The sequence below is a fragment of the Alosa sapidissima genome, chromosome 9 (genome assembly GCF_018492685.1).
Source record: "Alosa sapidissima isolate fAloSap1 chromosome 9, fAloSap1.pri, whole genome shotgun sequence".
NCBI classification, from domain to species: domain Eukaryota; kingdom Metazoa; phylum Chordata; class Actinopteri; order Clupeiformes; family Clupeidae; genus Alosa; species Alosa sapidissima.
The window spans coordinates 33,000,598-33,021,387 of NC_055965.1; the positions used below are offsets into that span (position 1 = coordinate 33,000,598).

General features: G+C 41.3%; 4 protein-coding genes across 4 annotated transcripts in view; all 4 read left to right on the top strand.

Moving 5' to 3' along the window:
* LOC121718943 (zinc finger protein 239-like) overlaps window positions 1–20,790 on the top strand; it is a 627,858-nt gene that overhangs the window by 576,460 nt on the left and 30,608 nt on the right. The gene's annotated exons all lie outside the window — the stretch shown is intronic.
* LOC121718854 (zinc finger protein 665-like) overlaps window positions 1–20,790 on the top strand; it is a 1,212,449-nt gene that overhangs the window by 288,124 nt on the left and 903,535 nt on the right.
* Window positions 1–20,790, top strand: part of LOC121718796 (NACHT, LRR and PYD domains-containing protein 3-like) — an 800,724-nt gene that overhangs the window by 235,703 nt on the left and 544,231 nt on the right. Inside the window, exons 1-3 of one of the 2 annotated variants that reach the window (XM_042104007.1) lie at window positions 14,993–15,120; window positions 15,726–15,839; window positions 16,216–16,463. The exons of the other annotated variant lie outside the window; for it this stretch is intronic. Coding sequence (XP_041959941.1) covers window positions 14,993–15,120; window positions 15,726–15,839; window positions 16,216–16,463 — 490 coding nt within the window. Of the gene's footprint in view, window positions 1–14,992; window positions 15,121–15,725; window positions 15,840–16,215; window positions 16,464–20,790 lie in introns of those variants that run through there. 2 annotated transcript variants of the gene reach the window in all.
* Window positions 1–20,790, top strand: part of LOC121718792 (protein NLRC5-like) — a 787,595-nt gene that overhangs the window by 137,106 nt on the left and 629,699 nt on the right. The window lies entirely within an intron of this gene.

Sequence of the window (20,790 nt, forward strand, 5' to 3'; positions counted from 1 at the left end):
GCTATCTATTTCCCTGATCATTTAGGACATACACTATGTGTTCCTTTTTGTGTGTTCATGTCCTTGTGATGTGTGTGTCTTTGTCAGCTAAGAAAAAAAAACATCAACAAAAACAACAAAAAGAAAAAAAATACTAACATTGTCTCTTGTCTTGTCTCGTCATCTCACTCCTGATCTGTGCCTTGCCGTGGCAAATGAGCTTTTGAACTAAACAGGTCTTGTCTACTTGTGTTTGTGTGTCATCTGAATAATCTATATGTGCCCCATACATGGAATCAGAGTGCCTACTGTATGTAGTAAATGGAAAATCTCTACAGCAAAAGGCACCTACTGCTACATGCATTTGGTTTGTTTCGGCCATTTATTAGTAATGATTTACACAGTTTGTTCACTACTTACTATTTACCTGAGCATTCAGTATTGTGCAATATAGCATACAGAAGGTGAGGGACATTTTGGGGGGAAAGAAGTGGTGCATTTTATCATTCAAACATGCGACTTTTCATGAAAATTCTATAATCCAAGATGGCCGCCACCATATGACGTCATAATATGCAAATTAGATATAAACATTTAATCTCTACATAAACTTTGGGTCATCCTTAATATTTCTCTAATTTACAGAAAGTCTCTATCTCTTATCACTTTTAAGATATAGCCTTTTGAAATGAAGATGTCAAAATTGATCGTTTCGGAAAAAAACCTCTGGCGCCTAAAGGGTTAAATTGTTAACTGATTCTATTCTGTCTACTGAGTCTTTCTGGTAGAACTGAGAGAACAGAGCTAACAGTTAACAGCACAATCACATCCTCCTGGTAAGAGAGTGTGTAGTGTGTATATGTGTGTGTGTGTGTGTGTGTGTGTGTGCGTATGTGTGCGTATATGTGTGTTTGTGTATATGTGTGTGCGTGTGTGTGTATGTGTGAGTCTGTGCGTGTGTGTCTGTGTATAGGTGTGTGTGCGTGTGTGTGTGTGTATAGGTGTGTGTGTGTGTGTGTGTGTATAGGGGTGTGTGTGTGCGTGTGTGTATAGGTGTGTGTGTGAGTGTGTGTGTATAGGTGTGTGTGTGTGTGAGTGTGTGTGTGTTTGTGTCTCAGCTCTCCCTGTTTATCTATCTCAGTGAAGCCTGAGAGAAACTAACCACCCAAAATCCTCTCTCTGTTTATAACCCACATAGAGAGGATTTGTGGGGGACAGATACACTCTTATAACCCACTCACAAAGAGAGAGGATTTGTGGGGGACAGATACGCCCTGATAACTCACTCACAAAGAGAGAGGATTTGTTAGGGACAGATACGCCCTGATAACTCACTCACAAAGAGAGAGGATTTTGGGGTCACAGATCCATCACAATATCACAGGATCCAGTGGTCAGACGACAAATGGGAGCATGTTCAGTGATGTCCATCCCTTTTCCTTTCCCATACTAGAAAAGAGACCTGCATTCCATGCACAATAACGTTGGGTTAGCTGTAACGATCACAATGAGCTTGAGGCTGCTGAAGTTGGTATGGGCAGAAAATGGTTGTTTTTATAAGATACAAATCATGTTACCCATGCCCCAAGTCATTACAAGTCATTAGTCAAAGGGGCAAAGTCAGGGTCGAGTCTCGAGTCAATAGTATGGAAGTCCAAGTCGAGTCTGAAGTCATCAAAATCATGTGGCTTGAGTCCACACAGCTGATCTCTCAGTCAGGTCCCTCAGCTCTCTCTGCTGATCTCCTCAGTCAGGTCCCTCAGCTCTCTCTACTGATCTCCTCTCAGTCAGGTCCCTCAGCTCTCTCTCTCTCTACTGATCTCCTTTCAGTCAGGTCCCTCAACTCTCTCTCTGCTGATCTCTCAGTCAGGTCCCTCAGCTCTCTCTGCTGATCTCCTCAGTCAGGTCCCTCAGCTCTCTCTACTGATCTCCTCTCAGTCAGGTCCCTCAGCTCTCTCTCTCTCTACTGATCTCCTTTCAGTCAGGTCCCTCAACTCTCTCTCTGCTGATCTCTCAGTCAGGTCCCTCAGCTCTCTCTGCTGATCTCCTCAGTCAGGTCCCTCAGCTCTCTCTACTGATCTCCTCTCAGTCAGGTCCCTCAGCTCTCTCTCTCTCTACTGATCTCCTTTCAGTCAGGTCCCTCAACTCTCTCTCTGCTGATCTCTCAGTCAGGTCCCTCAGCTCTCTCTGCTGATCTCTCAGTCAGGTCCCTCAGCTCTCTCTGCTGATCTCTCAGTCAGGTCCCTCAGCTCTCTCTCGCTCTACTGATCTCCTTTCAGTCAGGTCCCTCAGCTCTCTCTCTCTCTGCTGATCTCTCAGTCAGGTCCCTCAGCTCTCTCTGCTGATCTCTCAGTCAGGTCCCTCAGCTCTCTCTCTCTCTCTGCTGATCTCCTCTCAGTCAGGTCCCTCAGCTCTCTCTCTCTGCTGATCTCCTCTCAGTCAGGTCCCTCAGCTCTCTCTCGCTCTACTGATCTCCTTTCAGTCAGGTCCCTCAGCTCTCTCTGCTGATCTCCTCTCAGTCAGGTCCCTCAGCTCTCTCTCTCTGCTGATCTCCTCTCAGTCAGGTCCCTCAGCTCTCTCTGCTGATCTCCTCTCAGTCAGGTCCCTCAGCTCTCTCTCTCTGCTGATCTCCTCTCAGTCAGGTCCCTCAGCTCTCTCTCTCTCTACTGATCTCCTCTCAGTCAGGTCCCTCAGCTCTCTCTCTGCTGATCTCTCAGTCAGGTCCCTCAGCTCTCTTTCTCTCACTACTGATCTCCTCTCAGTCAGGACCCTCAGCTCTCTCTCTCTCTGCTGATCTCCTCAGTCAGGTCCCTCAGCTCTCTCTACTGATCTCCTCTCAGTCAGGTCCCTCAGCTCTCTCTCTCTCTACTGATCTCCTCTCAGTCAGGTCCCTCAGTTCTCTACTGATCTCCTCTCGGTCAGGTCCCTCAGCCCCCCGTCTCTCACTGCTGCTCACATGTACATTATCTGAATATATATTGCATTCTGGGAAATGCGGTTCACTTAACCTGCACATAACAACACACTTACCCTGAGTGAACAGGTTCATGGACACAATTGGTCCTGGCTACTGAACACAGCACCCATGTCTTACTATTGTACTGAGGAACTCTTAGTTAAGCGACTTTTTCAGGTCAATTGTGTAAAATTCCCTCTCCCACCTATGCTACATACTGTGTCTTTAAGGAAACAATGTCAACACTGAAGGACAGGCTTTAGGTGGAAAGTTTTCTAAGCTGTACAACCTGTATAACAGCTTCTTGCAGGAACACAAAGTTAATTCTGAAACAGGTATCAGCCAGTACAGATGGAATATATCTTAGGTGGATAAATAGATCTCCAGGTGAGTGCCTTTAATTATTTTGTTGTGAAATGGAATTGGATATGGTTTGAAGGTGAGAATGAAATAAAAGATAGGCAAATGATCTTACTTTGTGCATATAAACAATTGCTCTAAACAAAAGTATAGAGAAGATTGTATACGTAGAGTTACAAGATCTTAGTTCTTAGAACACCATGAATGGTAGCCAGGGACACAAAATAATGTTTTGTAGCTGCTGACTCAAGGGTTGAATGTTGTCCTTGTGCTGATTTCCTGCTTATCATGTGACCCCATACTGGAACATGTTCCCAGCTTGAGATTTAAAATATTTTTGCAGAGCAACCACAATGTGTTATGCTTAAGAAAATACTCTTACTGGCAAAATAGGTGATCAACAATAAATACAATAAAAAGTTTGTTAGAAAAAGAATGACACAAAATAAACACAATTCAAACCAGAATGTTCTGATGCATCCCTCAAGTGAAAGGCTAGTTTAGTCCTGTTGATGCAATCAAAGGTGAAATACCTAGAATTATTGATCTTGTCATGAATGTTTAACTCTTTCTAGAGTGTCCAGGAAGAGAAGGGTTATACCTGTGCATAAAGAAACTATCAAAACCACTAAACAGGCTGCATCTTCAAGGTATTCAGTTCAAAACAATAGGTGTTAAAGTTTTCTCAGGGACAGACAAACAAAAACAAAATCAAGTCTAAACTGGGCTGCTGGTAATTCTGTCTTCTCTTCCTTGAACTCAGACTTTTCTCTGTGAAGTTCTAAAATAGAACCAACCACAATTCTGCCTCTAAAACAGATCAATGGTTGGAGATGTACGGGCACTGACATCGCCATTCTGCTCTTAACTTATACTGCTATTAATAAGACTACAAATTGGACTCCATACAAACATTACATACACATGTTACATACAGACACCTCCAAACCTGCAACTCATAATTAGTAAACAAAGGAACTGACAGTTTTGTATTCCCTGTTCCTTGAGTCTCAAACACTCCCTGTAGAGAACTGGCCGAACTTGTTCTGTATCAGGAGGTTAAGTTGTGTTGATACGACAACTCATCTTGTTATGAACGTTTAACTCTTGCTTCCTTATTCAGTTGTGTCTCTTCTAGTTGTATTATAGCACTGCATGAATGAAAATAACACTGATGTCAGAATCCAGGTCTCACTCTTCCTCTCTCTTTGTCTTCCCTCTAATTGTGTGTGTATGTGCATGTGCATGCTGTGTGTGTGTGTGTGTGTGTGTGTGTGAGTGTGTATATGTGCATGTGCATGCTGTGTGTGTGTGTGTGTGTATATATATGCTCTGTGTGTCTGTATGTTAGTGTGTTGTGTGTGTGTGTGTGTGTATGTGTGTGTGTGTGTGTGTGTCTGTACGTATATAAGTATAAGTATATATACTTTTTTGATCCCGTGAGGGAAATTTGGTCTCTGCATTTAACCCAATCGGTGAATTAGTGAAACACACTCAGCAAACAGTGAACACACAGTGAGGTGAAGCACACACTAAGCACACGAAGCACACACTAGTGAGCTGCCTTCAACAACAGCGGCACTCGGGGAGCATCACGTATAAGCTCTGCGTGTCTGTACGTATATGCTCTGCGTGTCTGTACGTATATGCTCTGTGTGTTGTAGTCAATTACTGAAATCTCCTCCTTTTGCACCCATGAACAGTAGCTTGCGCTGCATTCGGTAATTGATTTGTACAAACTTTATTACAGGAAAGAAGAATAAGGTAATGCTGTGCTTGCTCAAAAAAGCTCATATACGTTTGTATATACAGTATGTTAGTGTGTTTTGAGGAAGCGTGTGAGCAACCGAGGTGGCCAATCAACCAAGTTGGGATGTGGGCTAGGTCATGCAGGTGGAAAATAACTCGCAGGAGATGTTATCAGATCATGAGTGAGACTATATTTACTTGTCCAACCAGTTTTTTAAAAAAAAAAAGTAATAACAGTAAAAAAAACTACACAAACTACACAAACCCAGATTCCAAAAGAGTCTCAGTCAATATGAAATCAATGCAGTAACGACTCTATGCGAATCTCTAACGCCTCACAACAGGAGAGCCAGGCTTCTCTCTCAATACCCAAAAGGGTAAGTGAGCCACCTCCTTAAATAGTCCCACCCCCTACTACAAACTGGCCTGAACTGGTATGCCACACCAACGAACCAGGTGTCCAGGATTTATTTCAATTAATCTATAAGTTAACAAATGTTATGAGGATTGATTTTCATGATTGACTGTAACAACATTGAAGCTCCAATTGAGAGCTGCAGCTGCATGCTACTGAATAGAATATGGAGGACCAAAGATGACAGGATAAATGAATTAATAAATTAGATATGGGGGCAGCCGTGGCCTCCCCCAGCCGTGGACACACTTACATGTTCAGGTACACACACACACACACACACATGTTCAGATGCACGCACACACACACACACACACACACACACACACTTACATGTCCAGGTACACACACACACACACACACCCACAGGGAGAGCTTAAACACACTTAGACAGGTACACACACACACACACACACACACACACACACACACACACACACAAACACACACACACTCACTCACATACACACACACACACACACTTACATGTTCAGGTACACACACACACACACACACACACACACACACACACACAAGTGACAGTCCAACTTAAGAAATTGCGCAGCAATAAAGCAGCTGGGCCTGACAGACTGTGCCCAAGGTTACTCAAGGCCTGTGCTGCTGAACTGGGGGAACCACTGAAGCACATCTTCAATTTGAGCCTACGCCTTGGACAAGTTCCAACACTGTCGAAGACATCATGTCTCACCCCTGTCCCTAAGAAGCCACACCCTAGTGAGCTTAATGAATACAGACCTGTCGCTCTTACATCACATGTGATGAAGACAATGGAGCGATTGGTCTTAGGCATGCTCAGACCCCAGGTACGCCATGCCTAAGACCAATCTGACACTGTGATCTGCAGCACCGGAGCGCCACAGGGAACTGTGCTCTCTCCAGTCCTGTTCACCCTGTACACATCTGACTTCTGCTACAACACCGAGTCATGCCACATGCAGAAGTTTTCTGATGATACTGCAATTGTGGGGTGTATCAGGAACGGGCAGGAGGAGGAGTACAGGAGCCTGGTGGAGGACTTTGTGCAATGGTGCAAACTCAATCATCTTCAACTTAACACTTCAAAGACCAAGGAGATGGTGGCGGATTTCCGCATGTCTAAGCCCACTCTGCTACCAGTTCACATTGATGGGGTCAATGTGGAGGTGGTTAGCACCTACAAGTATCTGGGTCTCCACCTGGACAATAAACTGGACTGGTCAGCCAACACTGATGCACTCTACAAGAAAGGGCAGAGCAGGCTGTACTTCCTGAGGAGGCTGCGGTCCTTCAATGTGTGCAGTAAGCTCCTCAGGATGTTCTACCAGTCTGTTGTTGCCAGCGTCCTCTTCTATGCAGTAGTATGCTGGGGTGGAAGCACAAGGAAGAAGGATGTGGGGCGAATTGACAGGCTGGTAAGGAAAGCTGGCTCTGTAGTGGGAGCTGAACTGGAGTGTATCACTTCACTATCTGACAAAAGGACCCTGAACAAACTGATCAACATCTTGGACAATGAGTGTCACCCACTCCACAGCACTATTGTTAAACAGAAGAGCCTGATCAGCTGGAGACTTTGCTCACTGCCTTGCACAACTGACAGACTGAGAAAGTCATTTGTCATTTGGCCATTGAACTGTTCAATGCCTCACTTAAGGGAAGAGGAGAGATAGACTTCTCTGCATAGTCTGTCTGCCTCTTCATCCCCTCCATGTTTGGTACTGCCTGTCCACTAGCCACTTGTACCACTGTCTTTATGCCTCACTGTTTGCGTGCTATATTAGCACATTAGCACATATGCATAACCCCCCCCTCCATGCCACAGCCGAACTGTGGCCACACTTATACATTTTCTTAAATAGTTAAATATATAGATATATAGACTTTCCTTTACTTTATTTCTGCATTGTTGCACTGTTGACTTACTCATTTGCACTATCACCATGACCACTATCACCATTGCACTACCACCATTACACTCATTCACACAGAGCACCTTAGAGCACCTTACCATACCTTACTATGCACAGAGAATCACAGGCTCAGTCCCTGCCTCAGTCATTGCAAGCGCCTCTGATTTATTAATCACCACTATGTGGATACTGTTTTTAGAATTGATTTAGATTAAGTGTTAGTATAATTTGTAATTTTGTTATTTGTATTTTAGTATATTTTTATATATTGTATTAAGTGTTAGTATAATTTGTATTTTAGTATATTTAGCATATTCTTTATCTTCTACTGTCCTTACTGCTTAGTTGTGTTTTTATATTATATACTTTAATTACTCTTCTGCTGTTAAAGAATGTGTTTGTCTTGTATGTATGCTGCTGAGACCTTGAATTTCCCCTGGGGATCAATAAAGTATCTATCTATCCATCTATCTACACACACACATACACATGTTCAGATGCGCACACACACACACACACACACACACACAGGGAGAGCTTAAACACACTTAGACAGGTACACACACACACACAGTCTCTAGAATTGTAGGTCAGAATGTAAACTGGGCCACAGATGGTAAGCACAATTGCATTAACTTAAAACTATCTAGTCGAGTATAACCTAAAACTAGCTTAATTAAAATGCCACAGCCCATACTGATTTTTCCTTTTAGAATATAGATATTAAGAGAATAAATCATTATGCAAATACTTTTACTTTTAATACTTAAAGTACATTTAAAAGCAGGTACTTTTTACTTTTACTTAAGTAGGGTTGTCATTGTGGTACTTTTACTTTTACTAAAGTAAATATTTCTCTGTGTATTTGTACTTTTACTTAAGTACTGAGGTTCAGTACTTCCTCCACCACTGCCTACATCACATCAATAACAGAGTGGTCCAAACCTCTCACCAACATCACATCAGTAACAGAGTGGTCCAAACCTCTCACCTACATCACATCAATAACAGAGTGGTCCAAACCTCTCACCATCATAACATCACATAACAAAGTGGTCCAAACCTCTCACCATCATAACATCACATAACAGAGTGGTCCAAACCTCTCACCAACATCACATCACATAACAGAGTGGTCCAAACCTCTCACCATCATAACATCACATAACAGAGTGGTCCAAACCTCTCACCATCATAACATCACATAACAGAGTGGTCCAAACCTCTCACCAACATCACATCACATCACATAACAGAGTGGTCCAAACCTCTCACCATCATAACATCACATAACAGAGTGGTCCAAACCTCTCACCAACATCACATCACATCACATAACAGAGTGGTCCAAACCTCTCACCATCATAACATCACATAACAGAGTGGTCCAAACCTCTCACCAACATCACATCACATAACAGAGTGGTCCAAACCGTCATGTTCCTCAGCTCTCTCTGCTGGTTCTCTCTCAGTATGGGGGGGTCAAACACTGCTGCTGCACCCAGAGATCTCCAACATGGCTGCTAACTCATGAACACGGTGGCTACCTGCTAACGTGCTAACTGACCCATGGAGCCCATCTCCCAGCAGTCACTCCCATGGATGTCAACTCTGATGAAACTACTCAGCCACTTTTCACTCAGAGAGAGCATGTGCTATAGTGCTGCTGCTGACACCTGAACTATAAGGAGGCTGGAAACCCATGTTGGCCCAGACTAGACAGAACCACCAGTGTGTAAGATTTGTGCGTTATAAATTAACTGACCCTGACTGACCTTGCCTGAACCGATTGGTTTATGAAGACAAGTTGGCCAGCATCACAGAATCCATCATCTTGGACTGGTGGTTTGGATTTGTTTGCCTCTGTATTGCTTCTACAGTATCCCATGTTTGGCCTTCACTACTGGATTGTACTGAGGAATTTTTCAGGTTAATTGTGTAAAATCCCCCCTCCTACCTACTCTACACCTATGCATTGTACTGTGTCTTTAAGGAAACAACCGCAACAGTAAAGGATGGGCTTTAGTGAAATATGCGTATGAAATCTAACAAGCTTTCCATTTCTTGTTGGTATACCAATCAAGATATCTCAGAAATAGAACAGATGGTTGAGATTTCTCCTGTAAATATTGTGACCCTGATGGTGAAGCCGGTTCTCATAACTAAATCAGGGCTGTGCAGGTAGCCCATGCTGTGCTGAGGTCAGTGTTGTGTGTCTTGGGCAGTTTATCCAATAGCACCAGAGGACAAAGGCTGACTCCACATCAGCATGGTACCTCATGTAGTCCCTCTGGTATCAGTGTATCCCACCTTTGAGTTCTGTGCTCATGATAACAGTTAAGGAGGTGCTTGTAGACAACAGCATGAAGTGCCTGTACAGCTCTTGGACATGAGCCATATTTGATGTAGCAGCTAGTTGAAGCACTACAGACAGAGAAAAAACAATGTCAAATTTTGCATTATTGTTTTCAAAAAGTTGACAGATTTGGCAAGAATTAACCGTCTGTATGAAGTAGTTTTGAAAAGCTATCCACAAGGTCAGGCTGTGGAAATATTTCTTAGTACAGTTTAGGTCAGACAAGACAACAACTCCAGCATCTACAGTATTAAATGCACATACAGTAGTTATGACTTGATTCTGTACAAACATAACACATTTTCTACCAGTTTTATAGGTAGCTCTTTCTCATCCCATTTGATATTTTCAGCTGGAAAGGGGAGCTGGTGAAACAGGCAGAGGATGGACTTTTTAATGTTGGGGGTGGGCTTGTACAGTAGACAAGCTAGGGACACATAGAAAACATGGATATATAAATGGTTCATAATATGCCCCTTTAAGAGAGAGTTAACAAAGAAAGCCTTCGACATAGATAGATAAATAGATACTTTATTGATCCCCAAGGGGAAATTCAAGGTCTCAGTAGCAAACAGACATCACACACAACATGCTCTTACAGCAGAAAGGGTAAATATAAGTATATACACATAACAAAACTCCACTGTACAATAGAGAAATTAGAAGATAAGACAAACTAACAAAACTAATACTAAATATACTATATAAATTAAATTAAAAAAAATCCACAGTGTGCTTGAGGATGATCAAGCATGAGATGCTTCCAGTGACAGGGCCGGGACTGGCCTGTAGTTCTGTGTGCATGGTAAGGTGCTCAAGAGAGTGAGTGTCATGGTGAAGGTGCAAAAAGCAGTCCAACAGTAGTCTAACAGTGCAACAGTGCAAGAATAAGGTCTAGAGGCCAGCATAAATAATATGGACAAATAAGAGAGTAATGTATCATGTAGACAAGGTAATATAAAAACTATGTAAAAACTATGTCAGTGCAAGAATAGGTTGATGTAATAGGGATACAGCCATTCAGTATTGTAGCAGAAGCCATTGGTCATGAGTACTAATATAGCATGAAAAACAGTGTAGCAGTAAAACAGTAGTAAGACATTAGGCTGTGGACAGTAGTAAAACAGTAGTAAAACAGTAGTGGGCAGTCAGTACTTAAACATTGAACAGTTCAATGGCCCTGGGGACAAATGACTTCCTCAGTCTTTCAGTTGTGCATGGCAGTGAGCGAAGTCTCCAGCTGATCAGGCTCTTCTGTTTAACAATAGTGCTGTGGAGTGGGTGACATTCATTGTCCAAGATGTTGATCAGTTTGTTCAGGGTCCTTTTATCTGATATTGAAGTGATGCACTCAAGTTCAGCTCCCACTACAGATCCAGCTTTCCTTACTAGCCTGTCTAGTTGCCCAGCATCCTTCTTCTTTGAGCTTCCTCCCCAACATACCACAGCATAGAAGAGGACGCTGGCAACAACAGACTGGTGGTCAGACTTTGCTGACCAGTCCAGTTTATTGTCCAGGTGGAGACCCAGATACTTGTAGGTATTTACCACCTCCACATTGACCCCATCAATGGAGACTGGTAGCAGAGCGGGCTTAGACCTGCGGAAATCCACCACCATCTCCTTGGTCTTTGAAGTGTTGAGTTGGAGGTGATTGAGTTTGCACCATTGCACAAAGTCCTCCACCAGGCTCCTGTACTCCTCCTCTTGCTCGTCCCTGATACACCCCACAATTGCAGTATCATCAGAAAACTTCTGCATGTGGCATGACTCAGTGTTGTAGCAGAAGTCAGATGTGTACAGGGTGAACAGGACTGGAGAGAGCACTGTTCCCTGTGGAGCTCCGGTGCTGCTCATCAAGGTGTCAGAGAGACAGTTCTTCAGTCTGACTAACTGTGGTCGCTCGGTCATGTAATCTGTAATCCAGGATACCAGGTGAGCGACATGTGAGTATGTTATGAACAACAGCAGCCTGTATGACTTTAGACTGTCTGCATAAAGTCTGTTTCAGCTGTAGCTCACAACAACATGCAGAGCCGGACAGTAACGGAGTACATTTACTTGAGTACAGTACTTGAGTACAATTTTGAGGGATCTGTACTTTACTCGAGTATCATTTTTGGGGAGTACTCATGACTTTACTCAAGTACATTTGAGAGGCAAATATTGTACTCTTTACTCCACTACATTTCTATCCATAACGGGTGAGTACCCGTTACTTCTTCTAAAAAAAAAGGAAAAAAAGAAAAATCTCGGAAACCCTCAATTTGTTGTTTCCCTGTCAAATGTGATTGGATTGTGCAGGCGCCACTGATTGGGACAGCCTATCAGCAATCACCTTCAGCTTTCCGCCAAAGTCAACTCCATGGTCAGATTTAGATAAGAGACAAAACCATGGACGAAACAATGGATGAAGACGCAGCAGGTCCATCCTGGGAATGTGCCAACCTGTGGCCCCACCTCGCCAGACTATTTCAATTTTCTGAAAAAGTTAATGATAGTTTTCGCTTCAAGTGTTTCAATTACAAAATAGTATTTTGTATTTGAAATACGTATTTTAAGTACATGTATTAGAAATACTGCCCAACCAACATCCCTGGCAACATGGTAAAAAGATGAAAATGACTTGATTTTACTTTCAATTCCTTTTACATTCTCCAAGGTATTAACATTAACATTTTTCATAACTCCATGTAGGATGTTTCTGTACATAAATGTAAGCACTGTGGCAGTAGTAATGCAATATTTAGAAAATGTACTCTTGTACTCTCAATACTCAAGTACTTTTAAAAACAAGTACTTCAGTACTTTTACTTAAGTAGACATCTGACTGTTGTACTTTTACTTGTACTTGAGTAAAATTTAGCAAAGGGTATCTGTACTTTTACTCAAGTAATGAAGCTGTGTACTCTGTCCGCCTCTGACAACATGTTTTCAACCGCTAGGTTTAAACAAATACAGTAATCAGTCTGGAACTAGATGTACCACATAGTGGTTCAAAATATGATCACCAAGTTTCATGTGCCCAGGGTGTTTCCGTGTCCTGGGATTCATTGACCAAAAATTCAGGAAGTTGATGACGGGGGGAAAAAAAACCCTTTGACATCCCAATTGCTGCTCTGACATAAAGTCACATGTTTGCCATTTCAACACACTGCCATTTAAAATGACACTACAATTTAGTATTATGGATTATTGAACTATAAACTATTTTAATATTATGGCAAAGCATACTAAAGATGGGAGTGCTTTTCATTATGCCACACAGTGTGTAGTTTGTTAAAAAAAAATCTGGTAATATGAATGAAGTGTGTGCCATTTGGTGCAAAAGTTTTATTTTGATGATGCTATATGGAGTTTTGGTTGCAGTGCTTCATTTTGCAGTATATGACGGGTGTAGCAAGCATGGGGGTTCAGGGTGTTATAACATATATACTTTTGCTGAAACACAATTCTCTCCCCCCCTCTTTTTTGTCAGATTGAAACAACAGTGAATTATTATAATGACTCAAGCAATCACCAGTTTGAGAAGCGGGGGACACAGACAACAATACAAGGCACACACAAGGGTAGTCAACAACACACGTACCATTCACGCAAAGGGTGGTTACACTCACACAGACAAGAAGGGTCACACGAGAGGCAAACATCCATAAACAGTAAATAAAGGCAAAGACACACACAACTACCCGCCCAAAGTTATCCTGGAACCCCAGCTGCAGTGCATTGTGGGAGCCCGTAGCCACACCCACAATAACCCCGCCCCCAAAGTTATCCCAGAATCCTAACTGCAGTGCATTGTGGGAGCGAGTAGCTGTAGTCCAAGACACCGACGTTACAATATCTAAATAAATGTTCCCGTAAGAGTTGGAACCGTATCTAATACAATTGGCATACTGTATGTAAGTATGTAATGTATTTAAGTCACTTTGGATGAAAAGTGAAATGAAATGAATGAAAGCTAAATGAATAAATGTAAATGTTCTAACATTCTGAGGTGGGCAGGGGGGCCCTTTTCATGTCTGGGCCCAGGGGCTCATAATCCGTCCGTGATGCCAAGGGGTATAAATACTAATTCTTCTCATTTGTTGCTTTAACTATTAAGTAGACTATTAACTGCATGGTTTTATTTGCATAATATATGTAAAGAAAATGTAGGGAGTTATTTATAATTTGGCCAGGATTATTTCACTTCCCTATCCCAGAACCCCTCCCACTTTTAAAAAGCTTGATACGCCACTGGTATATAAGATATTTCGCAGTTTGGGTGTGTGGTTTTGTGAATTGTGTTAAGTATTTTGATAAAACGAGCCTAGTTTGCAAAATTATGTTTTAGCAATTCGAAACAAACTGTATTGTTAACTGGACAAAATGTGGATTTCGGTCTGAACTTCTTTAAGGAAGCATCAGGGGTCTCAGATTTTTGTGGAAAGATTTATGGTTTGTTGGCACAAAACCGATATGTTTCAGTTTGAGCAATTCTCAATTGCTTTGACCTGCTTAAAGAAACTGTTTGGTATTCATTAACACCTTCTTTGCACAGCAGAAGTTATCTCTTGCAAATGTGCTCACACATTTTCATTTCAGTTCTCATACCTTTTTGCAAAATAGATAACATAGATTATTTATTCAAAGACCCCAAACTCTTTGGTTTTCCTGTGCTAAACAAACAGAAAACATCTATTCACAGGTGGTAGAGATTCCTTGCGTAAGTCTGAATCTCTGATACACCTGTGTGAATCTCCTCAATCAGCGATCATTCATTATCCATAAGAGACACAATGTCTGTTTGGTGTTGCTATTTGCAAGTGTGGATCTAAGGCACATTTAGAGAAAGTACTGTATTGCCTATAGTTGATGAAGAAAACAGTACAAAAGCTGACAAATCCAGGTGTTTACTGTAGGTCTATTTTGTTGTCCAGTGTGTAATGATTGATTAAAATCACATAGTGATTTGACTACAAGATGTGTTGTTTGAAGGCAAAATTTGCTTTTGCTGCATGTTTTAAATGTTTTGAGAGAGCAAAATGTGTAATTTTGGCCAGAGTGCTTTTGTTCAGACCCGTGTGTTACTGTTTTGAAAACGTGGAGTCAGAGTTGACACAAGCATTCCCCTCGCATCGTTTTCCGCCTATGTGGGGCCTTTGATTCCTGTGTTGAGGGGAGTCTAAAAAATGTCTAGTCTCGTTTGAACCATCGTTAGCATATTCGTCTTATTCATGTGAATTCATATTTGTGTTCTGACTGTTTCCACCTAGTGAGACACTGAGATGAGTGAAGAGGCCGAGGGGGCTGCAGGTCACAGGAGACCAGAGTCTGCACTACACAGCTGTGTAACCATGGAGACTGACCAGGATACTGTTAGCATGAACAAAGCATCAACACGGACCAGTGCAGGGTGGGTACAGAATGCATGGACACACACACACACACACAGGGTACAGAAAGCATGAACACACACACACACACAGAACACACACACACACACACACACTCACACAAAGAGTAAGAGTAAGAGTAAATAACTGAAACCCAGTTGCTCCACCTCTATGGAGCAGACCATATAAAGAAGACCATTCCCTAAACGCTGGTAAAGTGACTTCTGTGTGTGAGTGATACAGTAAATCATTAATGTTGACTCTGTGTGTGTGTGTGTGTGTGTGTAAGAGGGGGTGTCAAGTCATGTCAAATCAAGTTTATTTATATAGCACATTTCATACACAGAGGTCATTCAATATGCTTTGCATAAATAAAAGCAAACAGTAATATCTTATAAAAGCATAGAAGGTCAATAGTTAAATTATAGTTTAAAAAGTAAAGAATAAAAAAGAAAACATAAAACACACAAGGTAATGTTACATAAAAGCATAAAAGGGCAATAGTGTAAAAGTGTTTAAGTGTAAAAGTAATCATTTAAAGATTACTCAGTGATAATGCTCTTAGTCAGTATGGAGTACGGTAATTTATGTTCAGTTCATATCTTGTGTCTCCTTTTGTTTGCAGACCACAGACACATAGACCTCCATCTCCAGTGCCCAGCAGTGTGTCCATGAAGAGTGATAAGTCCATGCATGAACCTCCTGTATTCAGCAGTGAACATGTCCCATCAGGACTAAAGTGAGTTTAGACATAAGTGAAGTCATGTATGGAGATACTCTCTCTCACACACACACACACATGGAAAACATAAATAGCTGAAACACAATTGCTCCCCTTCTATGGAACAGACCATATAAACATACATACAAATAGGTGGTGGCAGCAGAGACCATTCACTAAACACTGGTAATGTGACTTCTGTGTGTGAGTGATACAGTAAATCATTAATGTTGACTGAGTGTGTGTGTGTGTGTGTGTGTGTGTGTGTGTGTAAGAGGAGATGAAAAAAAGCATAAAAGGGCAATAGTGTGTGTGAGAGAGAGAGAGAGAGAGAGAGAGAGAGAGAGAGAGAGGAAGAAAATTAATTTGATTGTCTTATTCCATGTCTATGCAGTGAGCTCAGTACTGATCTGACTCAGGATCAGTCCAGATGTGGAGTGTGTGAGCAGGTACTGAGGGACCCAGCCATCACCACCTGTGGACACAGTTTCTGCAGGCAGTGCATCAGCAGCTACTGGGAGCAGCCTGGACTACCAGGAGACCAAACCTGTCCCCAGTGTGGGAAGACATGCAGAACCCAACCTCCTCTACAGCCTCCTCTGGATAAACACACAGATATGAGCACACAGGGTGAACACACAGGCCTGATCAACAGCAGAAGACACCTGCACACTGAACATACACCAGGCAGAAAGAAGGAACTAGGTGAGTAGACATTTAGGCTTTTTAGACATTTTATTGATTGTATCTGTTTTTCTGAGAATTAATGTTAATAAACAGAGTAATTACATTTATTGCAAAATATTAATGATTACAGTCCTGTTTTACAGTGAGTTAATACTCATGAATAGTTTCAGTATTTTTGTTTAAATATATTTTCCAAATAGATAAAACATGTTGATGTATCAAGTTGGAATACCTGTTGGTGTATTGGGTACTTTTAGGACTTTTTGAACATTCACCCTCCATTTTCTCACTGAAATGTAACATTATGAAATTGCTGCTTGGAATGTTCGTATGAGACATTTCAATGCAAAATGGGTGATATTACTAACTGTAAAGTGTATGGCAAGCCGATTGAGCATTTATTCTGATATCTTGATATCAGGCATAATTGTCATGTACATGTAAGCCATTTTTGTCAACAAGTTAACTAGTGAGCCATGTTTGTGTGAACTAGTTAACTAGTGAGGGCCAAAATATGCACACTAGTTAACTAGTGGGAGCCAAAAGGCTCACTAGTTAACTAGTGAACAAATTTTAGCTTCACTAGTTAACTAGTGAGAGCCAGAAATGTCTACTAGTTAACTAGTAAAGGCCAAAATGCATACCAGTCAGCTAGTTGAAGGCTTTTGTGTCTCACTAGTTAACTAGTGACAGCCAAAAATGTGCACATGTTTACTAGTGAAGGCAAAACACCTCACTAGTTAACTAGTTGCAGTAGGTCAATGTCACTAGTTAACTAGTGAACCATAAATGGCTTACTAGCTAGCTAGGTGATGGCAGTAGGCTCACTAGTTAACTAGTTGATGCATCATTTGTCCAAACTAGTTAACTAGAGGTCATAAATGTATACCAGTAAACTAGTTCAAGACAAAATTCACACTAGTCAAGTAGTGGTGCAGAATTCAAATTAGGAGCCAAAGAATTCTGGAAATTGAGGCTTTCTATTGGCTCCCTATGTCCAAATAGAACATGATAACCAATCACAGTGCAGAATGTCACGAAATCCCACCCACAACATTTGCATGTGGCACACAAGTTAACATGCTGGCCAAAGGTACTCTAGCTAGTAAACTAGTGGCTTCAGTGTGACACTTACATGTAAACTAGTGAAGGCAGAACTACTCACTAGTTAACTAGTGAAGACACAAATGCCCACTAGTTAACTAGTGAGGTCTAAAAAAAGTGTCACTAGTTTACTAGTGTGCACCAAAACACCCACTAGTGAACTAGTGATGGCAATTTCCATTCGACTAGTTAACTAGTGAGGTGCAAAAAGTGTCACTAGTTTACTAGTGTGCCCCAAAATGCCCACTAGTTAACTAGTGAAGGCCATTTCAGTCCCACTAGTTAACTAGTGAGATGCCAAAATGGTCACCTGTTAACATGTAAAGGCCAAAATACCCACTAGTTTACTGAGGGTGTTGTGGGCCTTACTAGTTAACTAGTGGCATGCATATTTTGTTCACTAGTTAACTAGTTACACCTAAAAACACAAACAAGCTGACTGTTTTTGTCCACTAGTTAACTAGTGGAACAATTTAAGTCTCACTAGTTTGCATGTGTGGCAGCGAAGCAGCTCACTAGTTAACTAGTGCGCACAAGACACACACTAGTGGATGTTTTTGGAGCTATCTAGTTAATGCAAAAGGTACTCTTACTAGTTAACTAGTGACACATTGGCCTTCACTAGTTAACTAGTTGACATGTTTGGCCTTACTAGTTTACTAGTAATGGAACAGGACATGCTCACTAGTTAACTAGTGAGCCTATCTGCATTATTAATGCCTTTCACTAGCTTATAGAGGGCATTTTGAGCCTTGCATGTTAGCTAGTGAAGACAAAACACTGTCCATAATGAACTAGCAGGAGAAAAATGCCCCTCACACTAGTAAACTAGTGGAATTTGAATAAATACACAAACGGCTGGCATTTTGTGCAACTAGTTAACTAGTGGGACATAACATTGGCCACTAGTTAACTAGTGTGCAATGTCGCACTTGCATGCAAATGAAGAAGGCGGAACAAGGATTTTGATTAGTCCATTTAGGACTCAGAAACCTAGAAAACATGGCTGACTTCGTCCAGGCTGTTCTAAGAGCAAACTTTTATAAACTAAGTTTGTTTGAGCATAAAAATATGTTTTGATAACATGTCTAGTGACAAAATTGTGGTGTATTGCTGTAATCTTTAGTTTTTCAGTTATTAGTCTGAAAATCGCGATAAAACTGGAGGCATTTGTATATGGTTGCCTAGCAACAAAACGTTTCAGTAACATGAACATTGATGATAGCATTGTTGATGTGGCAAGACTAGCTCAAGTGGTTAAGCAGCAGGAGATCATGTGGGAGACCAGGGTGCAATTCCTTAGAAGTGCATGAAGTTTTTTTCTTGATCTTTGAGCTTTTAATTACTTTTGAAACCATGTGCAGTTAATGTGTACAATCTTTTGTTTTTCAGTTATTAATCAGAAAAGCGCGACTGAATGGATACATATATGTCTGTGGTTGCCTAGCAACAATAAACAAAGAATAATATTAAAATCGATCCCTTGAATCTTTGGTGTGGATCACTAAGAGCTCACTTGTTAAAGCATGGGGTTTCCCTGTTATTATTAAAACCATTTTGACAGAATATGAGATACTGCATACTGCAGGCTCTGCTTTACTATCTATACTGAAGTACCGTTGCAGAGCAGTGTGTCACTTTAGCCACTAGGGGCACCCATCAGGACCTGATCGCGAGGCTATGAACAGTAAATTTACTTTTAGACTGGGTGGGATTCTTACATAATACCCAATAGGAGTCTTCTACCCACCCTCTCATTAGAATTTGCATAATAGCCGTTTCAGGCACTAGTTAACTAGTGAGCTGCTTCACTGCCACACATGCAAACTAGTGAGACCTCAATTGTTCCACTAGTTAACTAGTGGACAAAAACGGTCAGCTTGTTTCTCTTTTTAGGTGTAACTAGTTAACTAGTGAACAAAATATACATGCCACTAGTTAACTAGTAAGGCCTACAACACCCTCACTAGTAAACTAGAGGGTATTTTTAGCTTTACATGTTAACAAGTGACCATTTTGGCATCTCACTAGTATAGTGGGGCTGAAATGGCCTTCACTAGTTAACTAGTGGGCGTTTTGGAGCACACTAGTAAACTAGTGACACGTTTTGCACCTCACTAGTTAACTAGTCGAATGGAAATTGCCATCACTAGTTCACTAGTGGGTGTTTTGGTGCACACTAGTAAACTAGTGACACTTTTTAGACCTCACTAGTTAACTAGTGGGCATTTGTGTCTTTACTAGTTAACCCTCTAGGCGACACAGTCGAGTTTACTCGACAAGATGCGGTACTGAATAAAACGGCCGATTTAGTCAAATAGGGTGTCATATTTCGTTCGACCTCCACTCCACTAGATGGCAGACATGTCATACGTCATCCCCGAGTCGAAAAAAGGGCACGCTTTAAACAAAACCTTCTAGCTACAGCGCATTGAATCAGTGCGTGAAATACCGGAGCTAGTGTGCGTGTGAGCCACTTTGTCAGAGTGATATTGTCAACGTCAGCGAGTATTTGCATTAGATTATCGTCTAATGCCATCAAAAAAGTTTACCTGACCACACATTAGGTCATGCATAGTCTATCACAAGATGATGGGAATGCCGGCCCTGTATGGATAGGGATAGGGAGTCATTATCTCTACGTCAAAAGGCCTGCTACATAAAAAAAAAAAAAAATGTCAGCCATTTATTAGTAATGATTTACACTGTTGATTTGTTATCTATTTCCCTGATCATTTAGGACATACACTATGTGTTCCTTTTTGTGTGTTCATGTCCTTGTGATTTGTGTCTTTGTCAGCTAAGAAAAAAAACAAAAAAAAGAAAAACAAAAAAAATACTAACATTGTCTCTTGTCTTGTCTCGTCATCTCACTCCTGATCTGTGCCTTGCCATGGCAAATGAGCTTTTGAACTAAACAGGTCTCTTGTCTACTTGTGTTTGTGTGTCATCTGAATAATATATATGTGCCCCATACATAGAATCAGAGTGCCTACTGTATGTAGTAAATGGAAAATCTCTACAGCAAAAGGCCAGTCTACCGCTACATGTATTTGGTTTGTTTCTGCCATTTATTAGTAATGATTTACACAGTTTGTTCACTACTTACTATTTACCTGAGCATTCAGTATTGTGCAATATAGCATACAGAAGGTGAGGGACATTTTGGGGGGAAAGA